Source organism: Salmo salar, chromosome ssa16, assembly GCF_905237065.1.
Source record: "Salmo salar chromosome ssa16, Ssal_v3.1, whole genome shotgun sequence".
Lineage (NCBI taxonomy): Eukaryota > Metazoa > Chordata > Actinopteri > Salmoniformes > Salmonidae > Salmo > Salmo salar.
This window is the reverse complement of record NC_059457.1, coordinates 64,666,576-64,689,146: the sequence shown is the minus strand read 5'-3', so window position 1 is coordinate 64,689,146 and position 22,571 is coordinate 64,666,576. Positions and strand designations below refer to the sequence as shown.

At 43.6% G+C, this 22,571-nt stretch overlaps 1 protein-coding gene across 11 annotated transcripts in view; it reads right to left on the bottom strand.

Annotated features, from left to right (window-relative positions):
• LOC106574300 (zinc finger E-box-binding homeobox 2) overlaps nucleotides 1-22,571 on the bottom strand; it is a 75,757-nt gene that overhangs the window by 10,306 nt on the left and 42,880 nt on the right. For 7 of the 11 annotated variants that reach the window (XM_014150099.2, XM_014150106.2, XM_014150104.2 and 4 more), the window contains 3 exons: nucleotides 7,762-8,013; nucleotides 3,762-3,830; nucleotides 1,237-1,461 (listed from right to left, as the gene is read on the bottom strand). In XM_014150099.2, the coding sequence (XP_014005574.1) occupies nucleotides 1,237-1,461; nucleotides 3,762-3,830; nucleotides 7,762-8,013 (546 nt within the window). Of the gene's footprint in view, nucleotides 1-1,236; nucleotides 1,462-3,761; nucleotides 3,831-7,761; nucleotides 8,017-22,571 lie in introns of all 11 variants that reach the window. The other 4 variants (XM_014150102.2, XM_045697579.1, XM_045697580.1 and 1 more) reach the window with 2 other exon arrangements.

Here is a 22,571-nt window from a genome sequence, read left to right as displayed (position 1 = left end):
GGGGGGGGTTGGGAGAGAGAAAGCAGTCCAAAAGGTCAGCAAATCAATGGCAGCTAATGGGCGTACTGCCCGGAATGGTATGGGAGGTATCACTGCAATCTGCTCTACAGAGTGCCGTCGTCTCAGGCTGGCATCCATGCCCTGACACACACGCACACATACACACACACACACACGCACACATGCACACACACACACGCACACATACACACACGCACACATACACACACGCACACACACACACGCACACATACACACACGCACACATACACACACGCACACACACACACACGCACACATACACACACACACACACGCATGCACACACACACGCACGCACGCACGCACACAAACACACACACACACACACACACACACACACACATACACACACGCACGCACGCACACACACACACACACACACAGACTCTGCCTCGCCGTTTTTTTTTTTATATCACATACTAAGACACACGTGAAAATTCACACATACTAAATTGAATTAGCTTTTAATTGACCTATACACTTTAGAATGTGTTGCATAACATACTTTTAGCTTAAGTCATTGGGTTGTTTGTTTGACTTTTGATTTAAGACAAACATGAAACATGATATCTAATCTTACACTGTTTTACACTGAAATCTTACAAATGTCAGTCTGAAATAAAGCACCTTGACCTGGTTTTTAAGAACACTACCTCCCCCACCCTCCCCCCTCGTCCTTCCTTGCTCCCCTTAACCATCGTCCCCTCGCCTAATTGCTTTTAAGTGGCTTATTTAATACCATTTTTCCCACACTTTCATCATTTATGAAGTACGTATCATAAATCCATTCTAATTCAATCCCTGTTCCCCCGGGGTCTGAGAGGTGTACTATCTTATTTCAGACCTCTGGCAGCTGCTGCTGCTTAAAGACTGAAGGACCGAAGGTAAACACAGAGGCATCCAGTGAAGAATCTGTGAGACCAACAGCTGCCCATGTCACTGAGCCACAGAGACCAAGAAGAGGCCAGCCACACCACTGCTGCTCTGTTCTCTCTGGTGACGTACGTAGCAAGAGTCTCAAAGGAGGAGCGCTGATCCAGGATCAGCTCCCCCATGTCCATGTAATCTTATTCATTGTGGTCTAAAAGGCAATACTGATCCTAGATCAGCACTCCTACTCTGAGACGCTTCATACATACAGCCCCTGTCCCCAGTTCTGTTCTTGCCCTCCCTTGCTGGTCTCTGGATTCTTACCATTTTCCTCCTGGCCGTTTGTTTCAGGCGCTTCGGGCGTGCCCAGACGGGACAGCTCCTCTCCCTCGGGTGCTTCTGGGTAAATGATGGCAGTGTCGCCCCGCTGCAGGTACTCAGCGATGCTGACCACGTGGCTGTGGCTCTCGCTCAGGCTCTCCTCCTGGAGCTTACTACGCTTAGCGAAGAACTCCTCAAACTCTGAAGTGCAATCAACAACATTCTTAACTGAAAATAAGAAGAGAAAGAGAGAAGGAGGAGGAGGAGGGAGAGCGAGAGAGAGAAAGAGAGAGAGATGGGTTTTGAGAAATTGGATTCTTCGCTCCCCAAGAGAAATGTGTGTTACAGCAATACTGAGAACGTGTCGGGTCTAAATGGGATGAAGAAACTCCACAACAGACATTAAGGTAGTAGTTGTGGGAGAATACATCTGAATTACTGTATTATCTTGTCACGCAACAGCCACTAAAACAAGAAATATGAGTTCATCTTAGAAAAGTACCACCTTAAATCGTGGGAAAGTGATTTCAGATAAACATATTGTATTTACTTGAACCGTATTACCAGTTACACAATAAATGTGGGGAACACAATTTAAACTGGTCAACTGACTTCTAATTTTCCTTATCATACGTGAAATGAAAATAATTAGTATTTTATAATTTTGGATCTTTGAGATTATATCTATTTAATTAAGCCTCGTTGTTTAAGCCTCTCGAAAACAACATTTTATTTACACATTGTGTAGCAACAGTACAATCAAATTCCCTGTGTATTGACAAGGGGTCAATAAAATGCCTCTGGTTAGTGGATTGGCTGTGGAACAGATTACTGAGGACAAACCACAATGTTGCACAAAAAAAGCTTTAACCATAGTCCTTAAAATACTTTCTGAAGCTGTCTTTCTGAAATTGCTGAAGTCACACATTGTGTGTTTTCTCATATTCTCCAGTCCCTTCTCTTTAGGGAATCCCAAAGCTGCAGAGTAGAGATAGCTGTGGCTCCAATAGCAAACAAAGCTAATCAAAACCCGGCAACCTTCATTAGTCAACAGCAGATGATAGACACTCAAAGGTTCACGTTAATTCAAACTATACTATACGGCATTCCAACTACCTGAGGCAAGACTATATTCTATTACCCCCTATCATATCACTGTTATAAAACTTGTCACATATAACATTGTCGTGCTAAATGTTACAGGAAGTCACGCAAACTGTTTGATTTGACTGGATTTAGATAGTTACTTATTTAATTAGACATGTCCAAGCCAAGGTACATTTTTATATTGTGATTTGTTTGGCAGTGATTATTTTATGGGCCCAATTTGTGAAAGGTCAAGGTAGTGTATTTGGTTGTCAAAAGTGGCATGAAAATGTCACTGGTGCCAAAGGATCTTGTATTAAATCGTATGAAACAACTGTTAACTAGACAGCTCAATTTCCTGCATTCTCATTAGGACTTTGTGGGAACTATTTGAGAATCATCTAATGCATTTTGAGATACAAAACTGTGAGGATGCTTGAGATCTCTATATTGGATTCACAACTCACCATTAAACAAATATGTATCTTAGGGTTATAAAAATACATCAAAAAGATCAAATTTAGACTAATTTGATTTTGCAAATGAAATGTAATTTTGGAAGTCACTGTATTGCTAACAAGCTACAAGCTCAACCTCGTGATGCCTCCTTTGAAATTACTTTCTTCTCTGTAATAGAGGAAATCACCTGGATAAAAGAGTTCTTAGGTGGCAAGACGTGATTGCAATTTTCATTTCTTAAATGAAATCACATGTAATCCCATGGTGGGTTCTTTCTTCCAATGCAGTGCCACTACATTGTTTTCACGGCCTTAACGGAAACATTTGCGATGTCTAAATTTCCACCAAAAAAGTCACCACACATGCACAGGAACACGTGTGAGGGAATGCGTGTGCACGCACACTCGCACACGTGCGTGCTCACACACAAAATCAACAAAATATATAAATAAATAAAAAGAAGAATAGAAGATTCCTAAGGAAGTATTCCCATTATGTGGTGAGTGTTTACTCAAACGGTGCTGAGGCCAGTTGTCAGCAGCGGTCAGTATGATATCATGGAGGGAAAACTTAATGCCCAAGAGGCTTGTGGGTGGAAATCAGTTTTGTTTACTTAATTAAAAATGGCAGGTAGGATTAGGTTCCACAGTTTTGTGTAGAAAGGAACATGCAGGGACACTAATGCTCTACACGGACACAGGGATACACAGCCACCCACACAGGGATTGGAAGGGTGATTGGTCTCGGCCTCGTCTTTCAACACAATACAGATGTAGGACCTTAATTTGAGCCAGTTTGCTAAAGCAGGAAAATAATCCTGTGAATTATTATGTGGATTACAATTAATTCTGGTCCAGGACTATGCTTAATCTGTGTCCGAGAAACCGACTCCACAAGTTTTAAATTCTTCTGCAACAGGGTTATCAAATTAAGATCCTACATCTGTACATCAAATCTCCTCACAATGGATTAAATCAACTCACCTGTACCGTTTCCAACTGTCTGAAGAGTGGCGTCAGGCCCCAAAGTGTCATAATCATCTTTCATTTCATCTGTGGAGAAAAGAGGGGAGGGAGGAGGGGAGGGAGTAGGGAAGAGAAGGAAAAGAGAAGTTCAGTTCAATGTTCAGTGCTGTAGTGTACCAAGCAAACCCAAGCCTCACAATGAAGCCTTCAGAGGAAGGTACGGATATATAAAGGGCTTGCTGTGTTGCACTGTGCCGAGGCTTTGTGTGGCATTCTTAATGAATGCTATCATCAGGACCAGACAGAGCCTTATTTACCTTAAAAACAACAACAAGCAGTGGGAAAGAAAGCTGCTCTGCCATTCCGGGGGTAGTGAGAGTCGCCAGAAAGAAAGATTAATTCAAGAAGCCAGCCCCATCCACCTGAACAATCAGAGAGGAGTAACCGGCACAAAAGGCCTTGCAGTTGTTATTCCCTCACCGTGACACTACTAACAATCTACATGCGGCAGAAAAAAATGACAAACTATACAGGGGGTTTTCGCAGAAAATCCTGGACTGTGGGCTTAGAATCTATTACCAATCAACGTAATGCATAGTCTTAGGAACGCCAAGGGCAGACTTGCATTTTGTCCTGGCACAGGTAAGACAGCCATAAATAAAGGACCCCAGATTGACAGACAGGCTCATAAACAAGGGAGAGAACAACTTTTGACATTGGTGGGTAAATTCTCTTGCCGTATAGGCAAGCGGCGAACAAGAGGACATTGTTGGTGTTCATGTCCACAGACAATTAACTTAAGGAGTCCTCTGTGACTCCTTCCTTCCGTCCTGTCTTTGAAAATTAAATCAAGGTACTTCCGAGAAGATAGTGGCTGGTAATAAAAATGGCTCCTGTCTCTCTCGGTTTCTCCTTGTTCTAGCCATGTGATTTCTATGGTCTCAAGGATACTGTGTTGCCATGAAGGGGTAAACAAACAAATCAGTGGATTAAGGGAATAGGAGGAACTCTCTCCTTTACTGTCTCTTGCACCTTGGACTTAACAGAAAACATTTTGGAAATGAGTTTGAAAAGTAGCTGACAAGTTGTGTAAAATCTTCAGAATAAAAAGTTGGCTGAATATTTGTCATTGAATTAGCAATCACGAATCATATGCAGGAAAAACAAATATAATATATATATATTGTATATTTTGGTGCAGAGTGAAAAATCAGGTGTTTTAATAGTTGGTTCATTTCAATAATTAGGAGAGGGTTTTTTCTGTTTCTTTCGCTTGAAGTGAGACTGTTTCCTTCTGCACCAAACAGATAAAAAACCCAGCCAATAGCTTCAGAGAATAAAAAATGGACTCTTTTGAACGAAAAGTACTCAACTTTCCCTTGACATGAAGCTTGACTGTGTGGTGGAGAAACATGCCAGCCATTTTTCATTTGCATATGTGGGGGTTTGGAGTGCCGTTGTCTTCTCAGTAATGACATCAAACCAGGCTGCACTCTAAGGAAATGGCCCTTTAGCAATATTGTTGAAGATACACTGGAGTATTGTGAGCAATCAAAAAAATCCTCCACCACAGCCACAAATATAATTCTGGTGTTTAAGAGACCAGCATATATGGATACTTTTTTGTCATTTCTAATTTACTGAATGTTAATCAAGCTCTCTTTTCCTCTTTCCCTCACGTTTCTTTTTCCTGGAAAGTGGGAGAGTTCGCATGGATGCAGCCATTTTGGTTTTCGCAGACTTTAGTAATCCAATGTCACTGCATATTTTTGATATGACTCAAGGAGCACAAGTGGGTTTTGCTTTTTGTCCCTTTTTGTCCCCTCTTTACCTTGAGCAGTCCTTATTATCTGTATGTGGTCAAGGAATGAGAGTGAGAGAACTTCCAGCAGGAGGTAGGCTAAGACCATTTACACCTATCTCACTCTATGGCCCTTTGCACAGATCCCTTTTGGGCCATTTCTATTGCTTCTGACAGCTACACATCCATTGGAAAGAGACAGTTTTTATAGTTGAAAGTGAAATGTGAGTCAAAAGCCAGTCTGCTCTCTCTGTCTGTCTCTACCTGATAAATCATGTAAGGAGAGGGGGAGTGTGAGAGAAGGCCTGCACTTCGCTGAAGGATGTTTAAGTTTCTGACTGCGACCTAGGAGGGGTCCAGAATACCTTTCCCGTGCCAAAAGTCCACCTATTTACTTAACGCCATTGATGCTGTTTGTTTTGAAAACATTCCTATTTTTATGGCCAGTTAGCATTGGAACAGGGCGCAATAAAAAACAAAGGTCCTCCTCCTCCTTTCTGTTAGTTCTCTGAACGGCCTTGAACAGAGCCGGGTCAGGAGAAGAAAGAGACACGGGCAGAAAGGGGAGAATGCAGGTGATTTATTTTAGAATGATAGTGATGTCATGTATTCCAGCCCACTGCGTCCACCTCCCCATTGTGGGATGAAAGAATGTCAAGGACCATTCTAGAACACAAAACTCTGATTGTGCTGGCACCGGAAAGGCACAGCTAAGAAACTTTTGCAGTGCTCTTCAATTCAAAACCTGTATCCTTTGGACAGAGTACTAAAACTGATGTAGAAAAGGCAGGGAGAAAAGCACAGCTTATCTCAGGGGAATGCTATGTGCTGAGGTATCATTGTAGACAGTAAGGCACCGTGAAAGAGGAAAAAAGGCAGACAAACATAGTGCCCACAAGCTTGGGAAAGAGAAGACTCCCATCATCTACACTAATTAACTACACTAGGTCTCGGAAATATGGCCGACTACGTTTCGTCACATGAGAAGCAGATTATCTGGGAATTGCAACATAGTTGAATTACAGACATTAAGGCACCACAGACTTCTATCAAATAAACAATTACTGTACGCTTTGACGACTTGTTTATTTTTTTTATCTTGATTTATTTGAACATTTCTCTTTTTAAAGAATCAAACCCCATATGGACTGTTACTAGTGGGGGCAGAAATATAAACATCCGTAAACATAGCAAAATAATGCACTGATTGTCTACGACAACTGTGTTTTACCGTTTTTATGTCGATAATCAGTAACCACAAAGTGAACTTCCTCCTTTTCAATAGATTATACTTTTTCTGAGCATAATAACATTTTAGATGGTGAAATATTTCCCCCTTTTTCAAGCACTCTACAGAACCCAGTTCATTAGGAGAAATGAATAGCTAACACCGGCTCATTTAAATGGGGTGCCTTACATGAGTTCTCGCTACACTCTGTTTCTGTCACACCGCTGCAAGAATCATTGACTCTTATTATACATGTAAATGGCTATCATAAAAATAAAAATTTCATTTAAGATTGTTAATGACTTTTGCAGCAGTCTGGCTTCCTTTAATGATTATCCCCTAGCCCTAATTAAAAGTATTTATCTTTCAAGCATCCATGACTAGGCTCTCTGATATCAGTGATGCTCCAAAGAAGAAAAAAAAGTAAGGCGTCTCCAAAGTTGTATCACCTGCCCGAAATGATCTAAACTAGATTATTAGCAAATTGAGCTATATCATATACTGAAGCTCTGATCATATTGCGATTATAGAGACATTCAAAGCGGTCATTCAAAGAAAATTTAATGTACGCTCTTAGCTTCATGATTGAAAAGCTATCTGTTCATATCATCTTATGTAATTCTGGTTGATTTTAGTGAGGGTAAAAATATGTTCGAGATTTAGCGCTGGGACAAGCCGAGTGAGTTTCAGTCATGTGGGGTGTAGGAATCTTCACCATACCTCTGCCATCTTAAGTGGCACCATCATACGTTTCCTATTTATCGTCAAGCTACAGTAATGTCTCCTGACTCCTGCTTGCCCCTGTCAACTCACTGCATGTCAAAACGTGGTTTGATCTCATCCACTTCTTATGACTGCCACGCGCGGTCAATCTCTGCCCCTGTTACTGTGGAGGTGGTGGTGGTGGAAGGGGGGAGGAGTTGGCTAGCCTATCATCTCATGGAAACCTAAATCAATCGGAAAACATTTAGGCCCCGTGTGACGCTCACCAGTACCGTCGACTGAGGCGTGCAGCATGTCGTTGTCATGCCAGACATGGTCTACTCCGCTGTCCCTCATGTCATCGTCCTCATCCTCCTTTGTCGCCAGGGCGTGGCCCACCCTCGGGGATCCAGCGTCGTGGTTATTCAAGCTGGCAGGGCTGCCCACCCCGTTAAGTAGGCCGTCCTCCTCTGATACCAGCAGCTTGTCCTCATCCTCTGTCTCTGAACCAGTATCCATCACGTTCTCGTAATTCAACGCTGCAATGAGGGAGAACACAAAACAAAAACAAGATAGGTCACTAGAGGAATTCACATTTGGTGCTCATTGTACTGACCTTGAAATGGAAAAAAGGTCATCGAGGATTATGTCCTTAGATGAAGTCATGATTGCACTGCACTGTTAGGAGCTAGTAACACAATCATTTCGCTGCACCTGTTATAACGTCTGCTAAACTGCTTGAGTGACCAATAAACTTTGATTTTATTTGATTACAGGTTAAACCCATTCCTGTTGGGACATGGGACCTTTCTTGTGGGGGTACATCCCAAATACAACAACACCCACAGCGACAGACTGGAATCTGTAACTTTACCCATCATGGTGTGTGGAGTCAGTCAGCTGCTACGTAGACACGCCAAAATAGCCACAAATGTTCTCTCGCAGGTGACTGCCTGAGATGCCAACCTAGCTACACCTTTCAGCTGGGCTCACAGATCTAAAGCATACACGACGTGGCTGAGATATGTGGCTGCACTTCTGATATTTACAAATGTCAAATAGTCATACCACCCTGGATTGAAACTTCTTAACCCCTAGTCATTTCATCACATTCACCCCTCCTAAATAAGTGACGCACCGACTGTACTGTATTTTTCCCCAGAGCTTGACAGATATCAACCGTCAAGTCAAATCTTTACAATGATAAATGAAATAATACATACAGTGTAAAAATAACCCTAACTTCATCAAAACAGGACCTGCACCCCACTCATTTCCCTCCATTCCCTCTCCTCTTGTCTTTTTCAGGGAGTGTTTTCAATGAGTCATGGTTGCGGAGAGAAATAGTGCGCAGTCGAGCCCCACATTAAAATAACTCACACAAGTAGCGGCCCGCTTGATTCCACAACACTTGGTCCCAGACACATGGCAGCTTCTCTTAAAATAGGCAGCCTGTAAATAAGGGCTGTGAACTCAATTGAAGGTGGCTGTTTGTGAATTAGTCTGCCCTCACAAGGCTGGTTCTCTAGCCTCTCCAGTCTACACACAAGGTCCATAAATTGTCTGTCCTACGAAGGAAGTCAAAAGACTTATTAGAGGAATAAACACAGGACATTAGCTCAGCGAGAGAAACAGAACCGCAACATCACCGCATCATACACAGACACACCTCACTGCTAGTTCCTACAACACTACTCTGGAGAAACAGACTCAAAACAACCACAGAGGGGAAATCAGAGTATGACATCATGGGAACCAATTTCAAATGTGGCTAGGGGAAGGCGAGGAAAAAGCAGAGTGCAAACATTTTTAAGGTCCGTTTTAATTGCTGTACTGTAGCTATATATGACTACTAAATAAAACATTAAAACCTTTGAAATTACAAAACTGAGAAGGGAAAATAAATCAGACATTTTTTTTTAATATTCTATGGAGAGTAATAAGATTACGTTGAGCATATATAATATGTTCATGCATGATCTTTGTATAATACACGGGTCTGCACTTGCCTTCCGAACAACAGGTGCAAATTAAAATGAAAACGGCTACGTAGACAGGGCCAGCAGAATCAGCTGACCTGGTTAGAATACCAATTGATGGGGGAAACAAAACCTTTTCAAGAGGTGTGACCACAAGGGTTTAGGCAAGTTCAGACTGGGTAATGCTCTCAGACATGAAAAAAGAGAAAGCCAAAGAAAAGCCAAAAAGAAAGTGAGACATTCAAACTCCTGCTGTGTGGTCCCAGATATACCTTGGCACACAATTGATAATATGTTATTATTATTATTATATTTCCCCTTTGGTCCCTTCCCAACTTACCCCGACACCCCCTAACCCCCTCATCCCAGAGGTTCAACCATTTCTTAGCAACACAACGTGCTGTGGACTCCCTACTCCCCTTTCTCCCAGGCAGGTTTCTAAGGGTGGCCTAGCAGGCGGGCGGCAGGGGGTAACAAAGAAGCAGGAGGCCTGGGAAGCTATTACCCCGCCCCTGCAGACCTGATCTCTGGACTCAGCCTGAATACCAACGAAAACCCAGGAGGAGTGAATGACATTATCTAAGGATGGGCAGGTTTTAAAAGGCCTTTCTTTACACCCCAAACCTCTCATAGAGCATTTTTCAGTGTGCTATAGGTCTATGTATACCGTATAGGTTAACGCATGAAGAGAGGCGCTACAATGTGACGTCTTCAACATTGAGCAACGGACCTGGAGACAATGGGCCTTGGACATAAGAGGAGAGGTGAAGATCATCCCACTCCCCGCAAACCTCTAGACATCTACAGTTGTCCAAACCAAACCATGAAAGCTACTAAACGCCAGGTTGGGGTTCTGTGCTTCCATACAGGTCCACATGTTTTAGGGGAGAGGTAGGGAGTAGGAGAGGGGAGCTCACTGGATGTGATCTCCAAGCTAGAACATTGGCTATCAGACAGAGCATTACTCACCAAAGAGCTTGGAGAAGACAGAAATGACAATGTGTGACTTGTCAATCAAAGAAGCCAGTAGCATTGACTTCAGAAAGCCTGCTTTGTTTAGGTGACATCTCTGACAGACACCTCAGTATACTATAAGCACCAGCCTGACGTCGGGCATTGTACTCTGAAACAAAGTCATTTCGAACCTACTAATGTTAGCCTACACTCTGCCATTATTTTGTTCTATACCCTCACCGCTAATCAATCTTTTGTGTTTCTAGACGAGATAGACAAAGAAATCATCATGTTTACTTTCTAGGCCACGTTTTCTTTCAGATGACACTTTCTATTTTTCTCCTCCTTTAGTTTAAGTGCCACCCTCGACAAAGGCAATTACAGCTGGCATTTTGACTGATGCTACCTGTTACCAGCTGATTTCACCAGCTCTCTTCTTTCTCCTGATTGGAGGTAAATAAAGGGAACGACTTTTACAGATAATTAAAATGACACTTGTAATTGTTCGCTTGAGTCTTGCTTAATATCAGGCTTATTCGTGGCTGACATAACCCTTTCAGAACTCTGGTATTAGACTGTCAGGCATACCAGTACAGAGGGCAGTTTCAAAAGTGTATTGATTAGGATGACTATAACCTTCCAAAATGACAGTTTTGCTTTTGTTGAAGGATGAGAGAGCGAGTTATGCTTTCAATGTCTGTGACAAAAAGGAGTCTGATTTGAAATCTCAACATCTTTCTTAAAACAAATAAAGACATTTGACAATCAATATTTCGATTGTGGCAGTTTCTCTGTACCCTTATAATAAAAAAGGTTGTATAAAGTCATCTAAACCGGAAAGTGTTCTTCCAAAGAGAAAAGACTGCATGTTAAGAACAAAAAATATAACTGTGTTATCACACTACGAAATGTGTGTGTCATACACTCAGACATCAACCATACAACCTTTGAGTCATACACTGACCCTCTGAACATACCCAAAACACACACTCAAATAAACGTACCTTGGGTGAATGTGCTGCAAACGTGCATCTGTGTGCCTACTCTTCCCCTTTCCCTACACTCTTCCACAAAGCCCTCTCAACAGGCTCCCAAGCTGGGAGGCGCTGGATCTGCACTCGATCCATAACGAACAACCCAGAAAAATATCAAAATAAACACTTCTGTCTGATGGAACAGGTGAGACAGAAGGCGCCAGAAGATCTATTCCACCCAGTGGGTCTCTATGTCCATCACAGTACCCTCTATTTAGAGGCGGAGACTTTCCAGTTTCCAGCCAGCTTCCCGTTAGATGTGATGGGGAAAGGTGGTAGGTGACTCACACTGAAAGCCTGGCTAACTGGCCGTTGAGGCTTAGCTCCAGGTAACGTTGTGTTTCCTGTGGCTATCAGTGTCGGTAATGAGCAAGGACATTCACCCTATTGGAGGAAAACTGCCCTGTCTCATGAATGAGAAACATGCAGATCACCTGAATGGCTAGGGGGGCAGAGGGGGGTGGGGGGAGGGGTAGAGGTAGAGAACGGGGGAATAGGAGAGGTAGAAAGGCATTAAGGTAGAAATGAGGTCAAAGCCTTGTGGCTACCCCACTGGAAGGGGTTTTAACAATGACCTTTTAACTTTCACAATTCCTTTTCACGACAGAGTTTAGGGCTCTGAGTAGGCCGTTTAGGGTAGGAAGCGTTTGGGGGTTGTAGGTGGGAGGAACGGCGGGAAGGTTTAAATATATTCTTCTGTCTTCGGAATTTGAAATATGTCCAACTTTGGCTTTTTACTCATTAGCAAAACTGGCTGTTTTACATTCATTACATAGCGGAAATGCTTGTGACTGTCTGTATTCCAGTGAGATACACAAGAACGATTGAGATCTTGTGCACGTCTACTAGCCTGGTGTTTCACAGGGGCCAGAACAAGCAAGCCGTAAGCAGTAAAAGGACAGTGGCAGAGGGCAAACAAAGAGCTGAAAGGAGAGGGGCAGCTTTGTAGAGGCAATGAATGGTGAAAATTCAGCGATGTGTAAACCAACCTGGGAGTGGGGAGTGTGTGTGTCTGTGTGTGTGTGCGTGTGCGTGTGTGCGCGCGCGCGCGTGTGTGTCTCTCTCTCTGTGTGTCTGTGTGCATGAAAGTGAATAGTGAGTGATTCTGAGTGTGTCAGGAAGGGGTTGGTTATGTTCAATAATGTCTGCCATGAGGCATCCACAGTAGCCTGACTCTAATTGAATTAAACTCCCATTTATTTGCAGAGGCCTGAGCAACAGGCTGGAAAAAGAAAGCATCAAGGTTTGCTCAACTGCTCAAAGGGCCCACCTTTACTTGCCCTGTACAGATCCACCATCTGTGCATCACTGCGCACATGTTCCTCCTCCTCGACAAATGTTCTGGGCCCCCGCCTCCCCAACGCAGGAGCCAAAAAAAGGGGGGGGGGGGAGAGGCTAGGCACACAAAAGCTCCCTAGGCTGCCCTCAGGACTCGAGGCAGAAAGCCGGGGAGGAATTTAAAAAAATATTTATAAATAAAAATAACAATCTCCTAATATCACCGGCTCAGGTGAGATCGATTTCCAGCTGAAGGTTCCTCTGGCTGCTGAGATACATCAAGCAAAGGAAAAGGTTAAAATTAGAAAATTTAATTTATTTGATAATTTCCCAGAATAATTAGTGTTAATATGGGTTAATTAATATGCAAATCTCTCAGCAGATGTTCTGCAGCGGGTCCTTGCTACGAGAGTGTGTGTGTGCTTGTGCTTGTGCGTGTGTGTGTGTGTGTGTGTGTGTGTGTGTGTGTGTGTGTGTGTGTGTGTGTGTGTGTGTGTGTGTGTGTGTGTGTGTGTGTGTGCGTGCGTGCGTGTGTGTGTGTGTGTGTGTGTGTGTGTATGCCTTTGCAGCCTCTACTTTCTCCTGTCTGATTTTGGCTGTCACTTATTGGCTATAATTACTGTAACTAACCAAATACACACAAAACCTTTCGGAGGAGGAAGGATGAAACACTTTCCAGTTTGAGTCGTTCATCGTGGGCAAACTGGTACTTTGCTCACACAATTTCAAATTTTCTTTGACTATAGTATAAAAGCCCCTTTTAGGCTTCTTACCAATTTTCCCAATGAATGCAGCAAGCGGGTACTTAAACTATTCGAAATGTGTGTGCTTTTGTACGTAAATGTGTACAAATGTAAATTGTATAGTAATCACTACTGGGAATACCAAGGGAGCACCACCTGCACATCAATGTCGATGTTGGACTGTTGACAAATCACCTATGCCTGCTCAATTTATGCAGATATTTATAAGCAGATAAATAATGAAATGTCCTGGAATAGGAATAGGGGGATCAAAGAAGTAAATGAATGATGCTTTATCAAGAACAATCAGGTTTCCTATCAAATATTAATGTTACCCCAAAAAGCGCTCAGCTGGAAGTCTCCCCACAAACACACAAACCCTTGCTTTAGTTTTATTCACAATCAAAATATTACTTATAAATCCAATGTATAAGGCACAGGGAGAATTCATCTTACAGTACGTATAAATGTAACAAACTTCTTATGGAATCGTATTATTTCTTGTTGTATTTTAGCTTCCTAGATGTTCTCAGCCTGCTAGCTGGGTACAGTGCTCTGCTCTGAAGGCCTGCTCACTCATGAAGAGAGTATCCATGTTCTTGATAGTGGAGTAGTGTGTTGCTATAAGCTGAGAATCTTATCTGGACCTGTCCTCTCTCTCTCTCTCTCTCTCGCTCTCGCTCTTTCTCTCTTTCTCTCTCTCTGTGGCCCTGTCTCTGTCGGGCCTCCCGTCTCTCCCTCTATCTCCCTCTCCCTCCCTCCCTCTCTCTCCAGCCCTCCTCACCAGTTGCAAAGGGACACCGTGGCTCGCTGCCACAGGTTCACACCCCCCACCTCCACCTCCCCGCCCCAATGTGCCCTCCCCTCCCCTCCGAATGCTCTTTTATAAACACACATACACTGGCATTGAGAAATACACGCACGCACACACACACACACACACACACACACACACACACACACACACACACACACACACACACACACACACACACACACACACACACACACACACACATACACACACACACACACACACAGTTCCAGTTCCGTTCCAGGTAAAGGAATCTGCTGACGGGGCCAGAGCAGGGCCAGGGCCTGTTGTTGGCTTGATGTGGGGGGGGGGGGGTAGGCAGGCAGGCACCAAATTGATAGTCACAGCACAGTGTTATCAGCTAGCTGTTTAATATGACCTAACTCTGATGCTCTGTCTGTTGTTGCTGTGAGTGAGCTCAGGCCCTCAGAGCGCCAGTGGGGCCTTGCCCCTTGTATACAGCCACCAGCATGATACCACTAGTTCTCCCTTTATGTATCCATGCATCACTGTCATCAATTACAGTCTACTGTGCTACAAGTGAGTGCTGCAGTCTGAGTTCCCGTGTGTGTGTGTGTGTGTGTGTGTGTGTGTGTGTGTGTGTGTGTGTGTGTGTGTGTGTGTGTGTGTGTGTGTGTGTGTGTGTGTGCGCGTGCGTGCATGCATGCGTGGAGGGGGTACAGCGTGTGTGCGTGCATGTGTGTCAGAGAGAGAGAGAGAGAGAGGGAGGGCAAGAGAGAAAGAGAGATGTGCTTCGGAAAATGTCTTCCATCCCATTTCTATTTATCAGGGACAAAGAAAGGAAAGGTGCATCACGAGGAGCATCATCTACTCTTACCAAGGCCACAGAGCATGACAGAGTGACTGCGGTAGATGTCAGAGACATGCCTCTTCAGAATGGCAAGTCTCAACTCTATCAAACTGACAAAATAGAGCCTTTTGTTGTTGGATACAGGTCATATTGATAAGTCATAACCTCTTCATATAAGGCAAACCTAACAGGAAGAAGTTTTAGCTGGAGATTTTGCTTGCATAAAAATTGACATGCTATTTAATGCAACTAAAGTGAGGATGTTCTGTGGAAAAAGCAGCAATGTTTTTTTTTTTGCTCAAGGGCCATATGCCCCATTTTAATAAAAAGGAATCCATGAAAATAAATTACTTGCACTAAGTATATGCAAATTCAAATGTAAGCAATCAGTGCAAAATTAATTTAGCCAGAACTGATTAAAAGATTTAATAAATCTATATACAGTATTGCTTCAATCTGATATTGTAAATGTATTACACTTCCTGTAAGATTAATTAGTATGCTACAATAACATATTGCACTGCCAGAATGGATTACTGTAGGTTTTTGTTAATAACAGCTAAGCAGAACCTGAGTTGTAATTATGCACTCTTACAAAGTCATTTGATGGTGATTTCCTTTACAATGAGAATAACATAAGTACAAAAAAAGTAACAAAATGTATAGGCCTGAGGTTACTTTTAATTTATTTTTGCTGGCCTGTGAGAAGCTAAAACAGCTAAAATCCTTTCACAAGTCTGACAAGTTGAGTTGTTTTGTGTTCCCACAAATACTTTTCACCTTTCCTAACTCGCCATAACTATTGTACAGACCCTGAGATAAGTAAATGGGTAAAAACAACAGTTTGATCTGGTCAAGGTTGTTATGCATTCCTGACCAGGCGGCTGTAGCCTACAGCTACATTTATCTCAGGAACACTGAGTTTGCACCTGAAGCCTAACACAATCTGTCAGTTACTCTATTCTCTCTCTCTCTCTCTCTCTCTCTCTCTCTCTCTCTCTCTCTCTCACTCTCGCTCTCTCTCTCTCTCTCTCTCACTCTCTCTTCTCAATTCAATGGGGCATTATTGGCATGGGAAACATATGTTTACATGACCAAAACAAGTGAAATAAACAAACAAAAGTCAGAAGAAAACTCTCTCTCTACTAGATTCCATCTCTCCCCCTCTCTTCTCTCACTCTTTCCCCCTCGCTCTCTCTCTCTCTCTCTCATTCTTTTCCCCTCCTATCTCTCTAATAGATTCTAATGAACAAAAACAAGAGAAACATTTGTATTCACACAGTTTTAAACACTGCAGGAGACAGCTTGCCAATCTGACTAAACCCATAAGAGAAACACTGAGCGAAGCCATTGCCATACAGCAAAGTTGATTTATTACCATTTCTTTCCAAATTCTTAACTAAAATAATTTACCGGCAGCCAAAACGATGACCACGTTTAATTTATGACTTTTTACCACATAAAATATTAGAGCTCTTTGTCGCCTATGAATGAAATGTATCGAATGTATGAAATAGAGGCTCACTGTCACAAGATAGCATCTTGGAAGACTTCCAAGCAAACCGGCATTGTTTGGGATTCATTGTTAGGGGCCGGGTTAGTAGAATTTTCCTGATGTGTATTAAACACAATGAACGAGGTAAAAAAACGAAATTGGTGTGAAGGCACATTTTCTGAATCGCATCTGTGCTCTGAGCTGGAGAGAGGAGAGAGACAGAGAGAGAAAGAGAGAGAGTATAGAGAGGAGAATGAGAGAGAGAGAGCGGGAGAGAGAGAGGAGAGAGGAGAATGAGAGATAGAAGAGAAAGAGGTGAGAGAGGAGAGAGAGAAGTGAGAGAGGGGAGAGAGGGGAGAGAGGAGAGCGAGAGAGAGGAAAGACTGCTCACTGTCATAAAACTCTGCTGGTCTGCCAGTATGTCACCAGCTGGGGGCCAGGGGGAAGGGAGAGGGAAGGTAGGGGGGTTTAGAAGGGTGAGGGATCAGGCCCCTCAGATGTGATAAAGATCAGAGGGGAGAAGGGGAACCCATCCACCCATCCAGGTGAGGACCAAGCCAGGCGGTGGGAGTAGGCACGGTCCCCCCCCATCCCCGGTCTAGTCTGCATGGCCCCCAATCTGATCTGATCCAGCCTGGGTCTCAGGCTTCTCATTCAGATGCTAATGAGTGTGTAAATCACATCTGGTCCCCCCCTCTGTGCCTGAATCTTTGTCACCTGAATAGCATCCCCACCAGGTATCAAACGAGCTGCAGGAAATGGGCCTCTTTTCATCCCCTCATCCTCTCTTCCCTGCCAACCTCTCTCCACCTCTCTCCAATCAGCAAAAGAGCGGCGGGCGAACCCCCTGACAACAGGCCCCAGCAAGGCTCTGCGTCCTACAGGGAGGGAAACAGCCTCGGGAGACTCAGAGGAACACAGACACCGAACCTGATACTGTTACCACTTCCCAATTAGTCAGAGCAGCCAGGAGGACATGGCTTCCAAAGAGGCCTCATCACCTGACACAGATGTAAACGAGGATACCAGGAAACACATTGGATGCAAAAACTACGACGCTCTTATTTTAACAGAGACATTGTATGACGAGTCACATAGACTTCAGAACCATGTGTACTGTATGAGAGATGAGTTGCGTTAGTCGATAGGTGTTCTTTAAGGAGGCAGATGAGAGGTGTAATTCACCTCTCTCTCTCTCTCTCTCTCTCTCTCTCTCTCTCTGTCAAACTAGATGAACAACATCATCACACGTCCCAGTCCATAAGTTATGGATGATGTGCGTGTGTGTAAACACTATCAGAGACACATTTTCTCACATTTTCTGCCTCCCGCCTACTACTTCCATGTTTTCACCAGCCTTTTCACCACCCGGAGCAGAGCAGAAACGACGCCTTTAATTACGTCACAGGAGGGTCTCCCCGGTTCCCACAAGTCGGAGGAAACAGAGCGGCTTCTTCCAAGTCAATTCTAAATATGATTTCTGACCAACAGAGCGGCCAATCCAAAGGAGGACCCACACGACACATGGGGACCATTTAAGGGGTCTTTGTCATGCTAAACACACCTTTATAAGACCTAGTCTTTAACCAGGATGCATAGACAAAACACGCCCTCTCTAGTTTATTACGTAACAGAGAGGTTTTAACATAACAAAGAGCCAACTATATCCATCTAAATCTGTTTCTCCATCATTAGAACGAAGAACATCATTGCTTACTGATGTTGCTGTTACAACAACATTGTACTTTCATATATTTTTTTTTAGAATATCACAAATCATAGCTTAAAGTCATACTGGGCCATTTTCTAACACGCGACGTAGAACAAATGCAAAACAAATGTTGCTTTTAAACGCACACAATCCATCAAATCTGCAATACCTGAGACGATTTTGTTTGCTCAGTCGTTTTTAATAATAAAGCAATTTCATTGAATATTGCCAAAACATGACCTCTTGCCTGTCAGGCCCCATGAATAAAATGACCTATCATTAAAAACAGTTGTTCTCCATACTAACCACACAAACCCATTTCCCTGTCAATTATATGCATACTTGGGTACGTACTATATGATATATCGTATATGCTCGTGCCCCTTCCATAATTCAGCAGTTTCTTTGGCATAGATGATGTGGAAAGGGACCTGGGAAACTTAACGGTGCATGCATACACACTGAGAGTTAATTTTTTCGTAGAAGAGTATAAAGGAAATTTTGATCTCAGGCTCCCCCCCCCCCTTAGCTCTACCCTTGGGTTCAGCTTTCCCGTGTTTCTGTCAATCCGTTTCCTTTTTTTGATCAGGAGCATGAAAGAGTGAGCATGTGTGAATGCTGCAGGTACCTGGGGTAATGCAAGGTGCTAATTAGCTCAGCGGGATAATTGATGTGTAGACCGCGCGGCAAAAAAAAAAAACGCTTCGACTTGTTTGCGCTTCTCACTTTTACCCTGCTTGCTCCCTCCCTCCCTCCTCGCCTCCCCTCCCAACACCCCCTCTTTACCTCAACCTTAATTAACAATTCACCTGCCTTGTTAAGAAGATGGCAGGGCATGTAGGAGGAGGCGAATTCAGCTCCAACAGGTTGAGATACCTTACGTTCTATAATCTATGTCAACACCGGATCTATTCCCTGTGCCAATAGCCCGGCCTGGGCAGAAAAACAGCAGCTATTGCTGTTATATACTGAGAGGCGAGAGCATTATAAAAGAGCAAGACAAGCACATAGAAATTCTAAAAGGAAACCATTTCTAAACGAAAGAGCATTCCATTAGAGTGCTTCCAATAGGCCTCCATTGTTATGCCCCCTATAATGCTATTTCCTTAATCTTTTGTCTTCAGGAAACTATTATTAGCTAAAGCACTCACAGCTGCCTGTGAATACGTTCAATAGAGGGGGTTTGAATTCGTTCATTAACAACTGAAAATCCGCTAACACATTTGCTGAGGCTTGCTAATAAACTAATAATGACTGTTTCTTTTAATTGGGCAATTGGAATGAGGGAGGAAATGAAAAAGGTGCCTGAGGTTTGGTGAGAGAGAGAGAGAGAGAGAGAGAGAGAGAGAGAGAGACCGGCCCATTAGCAGGACAGATGTGAAGGCAAAAGGTGAACAGTTGAAATGTCGCCTCCTCACCTCCCTGCCAACCACCAGTAATCTGTCTCCAACTAGTTTACAAGTTAAACACATTATAGTGCTTATATAGTCTCATCGACCGCACCGGCACGCACGCGCGCACGCAAACACACACAGGGCTCTGTCACTGCCTGCGAGCTATCACCGTTCCTCTAAGACACACCATTAGGACTAAAGGAGGAGCGCTAAGCCAGGCAAAGCATTAAGCTCATTGTTTCCTGATACTTCCTCAAAAGTTCCTCGGAAACGTCTTTCTCTCTCTTTAAGAACCCCCAGTGACTTAGCTGGTATCAAATGTTCATCTAGACCGGAAGTCCTATTAATTCTACTTTCCCTGTTAGGGCTCTCTCAGGCAGAATGATTTGTACAATGTAAACTAGAGGAAATGTGCTGTGGGAGAAGACTTCCCTACTGGCCTCGTTTAACTCTATACCTGCTAGGAAACTGCTTTTACACTACACTTTACACTTTTTCACAGATCTAACTGAAGAAAATAAGGTTGGGACTTATGTCTATGCACACAATTGTCTACAACATAATCCCTAAATAGTCTATAATCATTGTATGTTTTCTTTATATATATATTTTTTTTCTTCGGTTTTCTTTTCAAGATAAAATATATGTGGGGGGAAATGATTAGATCTCTATATATTTTTGTTTCCCCCGTCCCCAATGTGCCTTTTCTCAGACAGATGACTGTCCTCCAAAAGGTTTGAGAAACAGAGAAAGCATATTTGTACATATTTGAGTCAGACAAACTGGCAGTTTCTGTCACCAACCTGATAATTCTCCCAACATCCCTCACCCACCCTGGCCTTTTTGTTTTCTCTCCCTGCCTTTTTCCTGTCGCCATCTCGGTATTTAATCTAACACAGGCAGGCGGCATGAAGGGTTTACTTTCCCCCCTCCAAGACAGGGTCGGCTACGCAAGAAGGCAGGAGGAAGAGAGGGGAGCTAGGAACTTGCTAGGGACAGACAGGGGAGTTAGCAGAAAGGCACGGGGAAACCTGTCCCGTGCGTGACTTTTAACAAAAGCCTTTCATCTTCCCAGCTTTCCTCAAGACAGTGCACTTCCAACAGAGTTTCTCATTTGAACTATTACCTCATAAGGAAACTTTTCATTTTTTCTTCTTCTTCTTCTTCTTTCGAGAGCCAGAGAATGAAAAAGGGGAAAAGTATCCCCCTCTGTATACACGTTAAACCTCTCATCGCGTTGAACACAAGCTATATGGTTATTAACTCCTTCAAACCAGGTAATTACAGCTGTGGTAAACAGAGTTGTGGCAGATCAGAGTAGAGTAGCAGCTCAGGACCCACGTCTTAGGCTTGCGTTCAAAATGGCACCCTATTCCCTATACGGAGCGCTACTTTCGACCAGGGCCCTGGTCAAAAGTAGTGCCCTATAAGGGGGAATAGGATGCCATTTGGGACACGCATGCTACACTGCGTTAGGTAGTTAACAGGACAGAGGTAATAATGCCAGGCTGCTGTGGGATCCATTTGCGGATAACTGCTCCGTCTAAACCATTTAAGTCAGGAGCTCTTTGTGTACGGAGAGGGCTGTGTGTGTGGAGACGGTGAGAGGGGAGAGCACCCGTGGGTATATCTGATGCGTGGGTCATAAATCACATGGAGAGAGAAGTTTTCAAAAGTGGAGCTCAGGCTCCCACAGTCAGGAGTGGATGTGGGGAACTCCCCTCAGAGGGAGAGGGGAGAGACTCTGAGCCTCAGACAAACACTGGGGCTATCAACACTGGGTTAAAACAGCAGTGAGCCCTGAGGAGTGGAAGGGGAGAACCATTGCTACAAGGCTACACCCGTCACCCTCTCTCTCTTTCCCCTTCCTCTGCTCTGCCCCTGGCTCCTCCCCTCCTTGCTGCACTCAAATACAGGGAGAGAAGGAGAGATGTTAACCCAAATAAAAAGAGGTGAAGTATTAGTTTGCTTCTCGCTGATCAACAGTAACAGGAAGTCCAAGGCACTTTCAGTGGTGCCCTTCCTTTTTTTTTCTCTCTCTCTCTCTCTCTCTCTCTCTCTCTCTCTCTCTCTCTCTCTCTCTCTCTCTCTCTCTCTCTCTCTCCTCTCTCTTGATTGTTGTTTCAGTTGATGAAAACAAAGGGCTGATGAGACATTTTATGTTGTTCTTGTGACACACACGACATGCAGAAGACTCCCACATGGGTGCTCAGGGTCGGACAGGAAGGGCCAGTCTGACAAGGTCCCTAAATGTTCTGGTAGTCTTTACCTTTCTGTTTATGTTGTCAAACCACTAAATCCTCTGTAGTTAGTACAGTTAGTACATCCCTGGGGCTTACACAGGGCAAAGATAGAGCTTTCTGTTGACTCTTGTGACAGCCAGACAGAAAGGTATTTGATTGGCTCAACCATTTTTTTTGTAGCTGCTGTGTGGTGTTTCAAAGGTGCTATGTATGTCAGTTTGTTTCTTTTCTGGTTCTTATCGGTTTTGGTCAGTGTGAGGTGTGACAGAACGAATGGGCAACCAGTTCCCCTTTTAACTGTGTTCACAGGGTGACAACCACCCAGCCGATCTACTGCAGAGAGGGAACTAATCATGCATTGACACCTTGAACCGTTCAAGTCTCTCTCTCAGAGTGTAGCAACCACATCTCTCCCCCTGCCTGGCCTGTTCGCTTGCTGTCATTGCTACAAATTGGCTTCAAACGTGAATCCAAGGTGCCAGAGAACCATTACACAGACAAAGGCTTGAATTCCACCAAGGGCCTAATGTGTCAAAATCCTTACCCTGCACTACAGAGGAATAAACCTCTTCATTATAGCTCGTTATGGACTCTGTTGTACATTTGCTTTGCCAATACCCTAGCACGTTAGACTCAGCCAA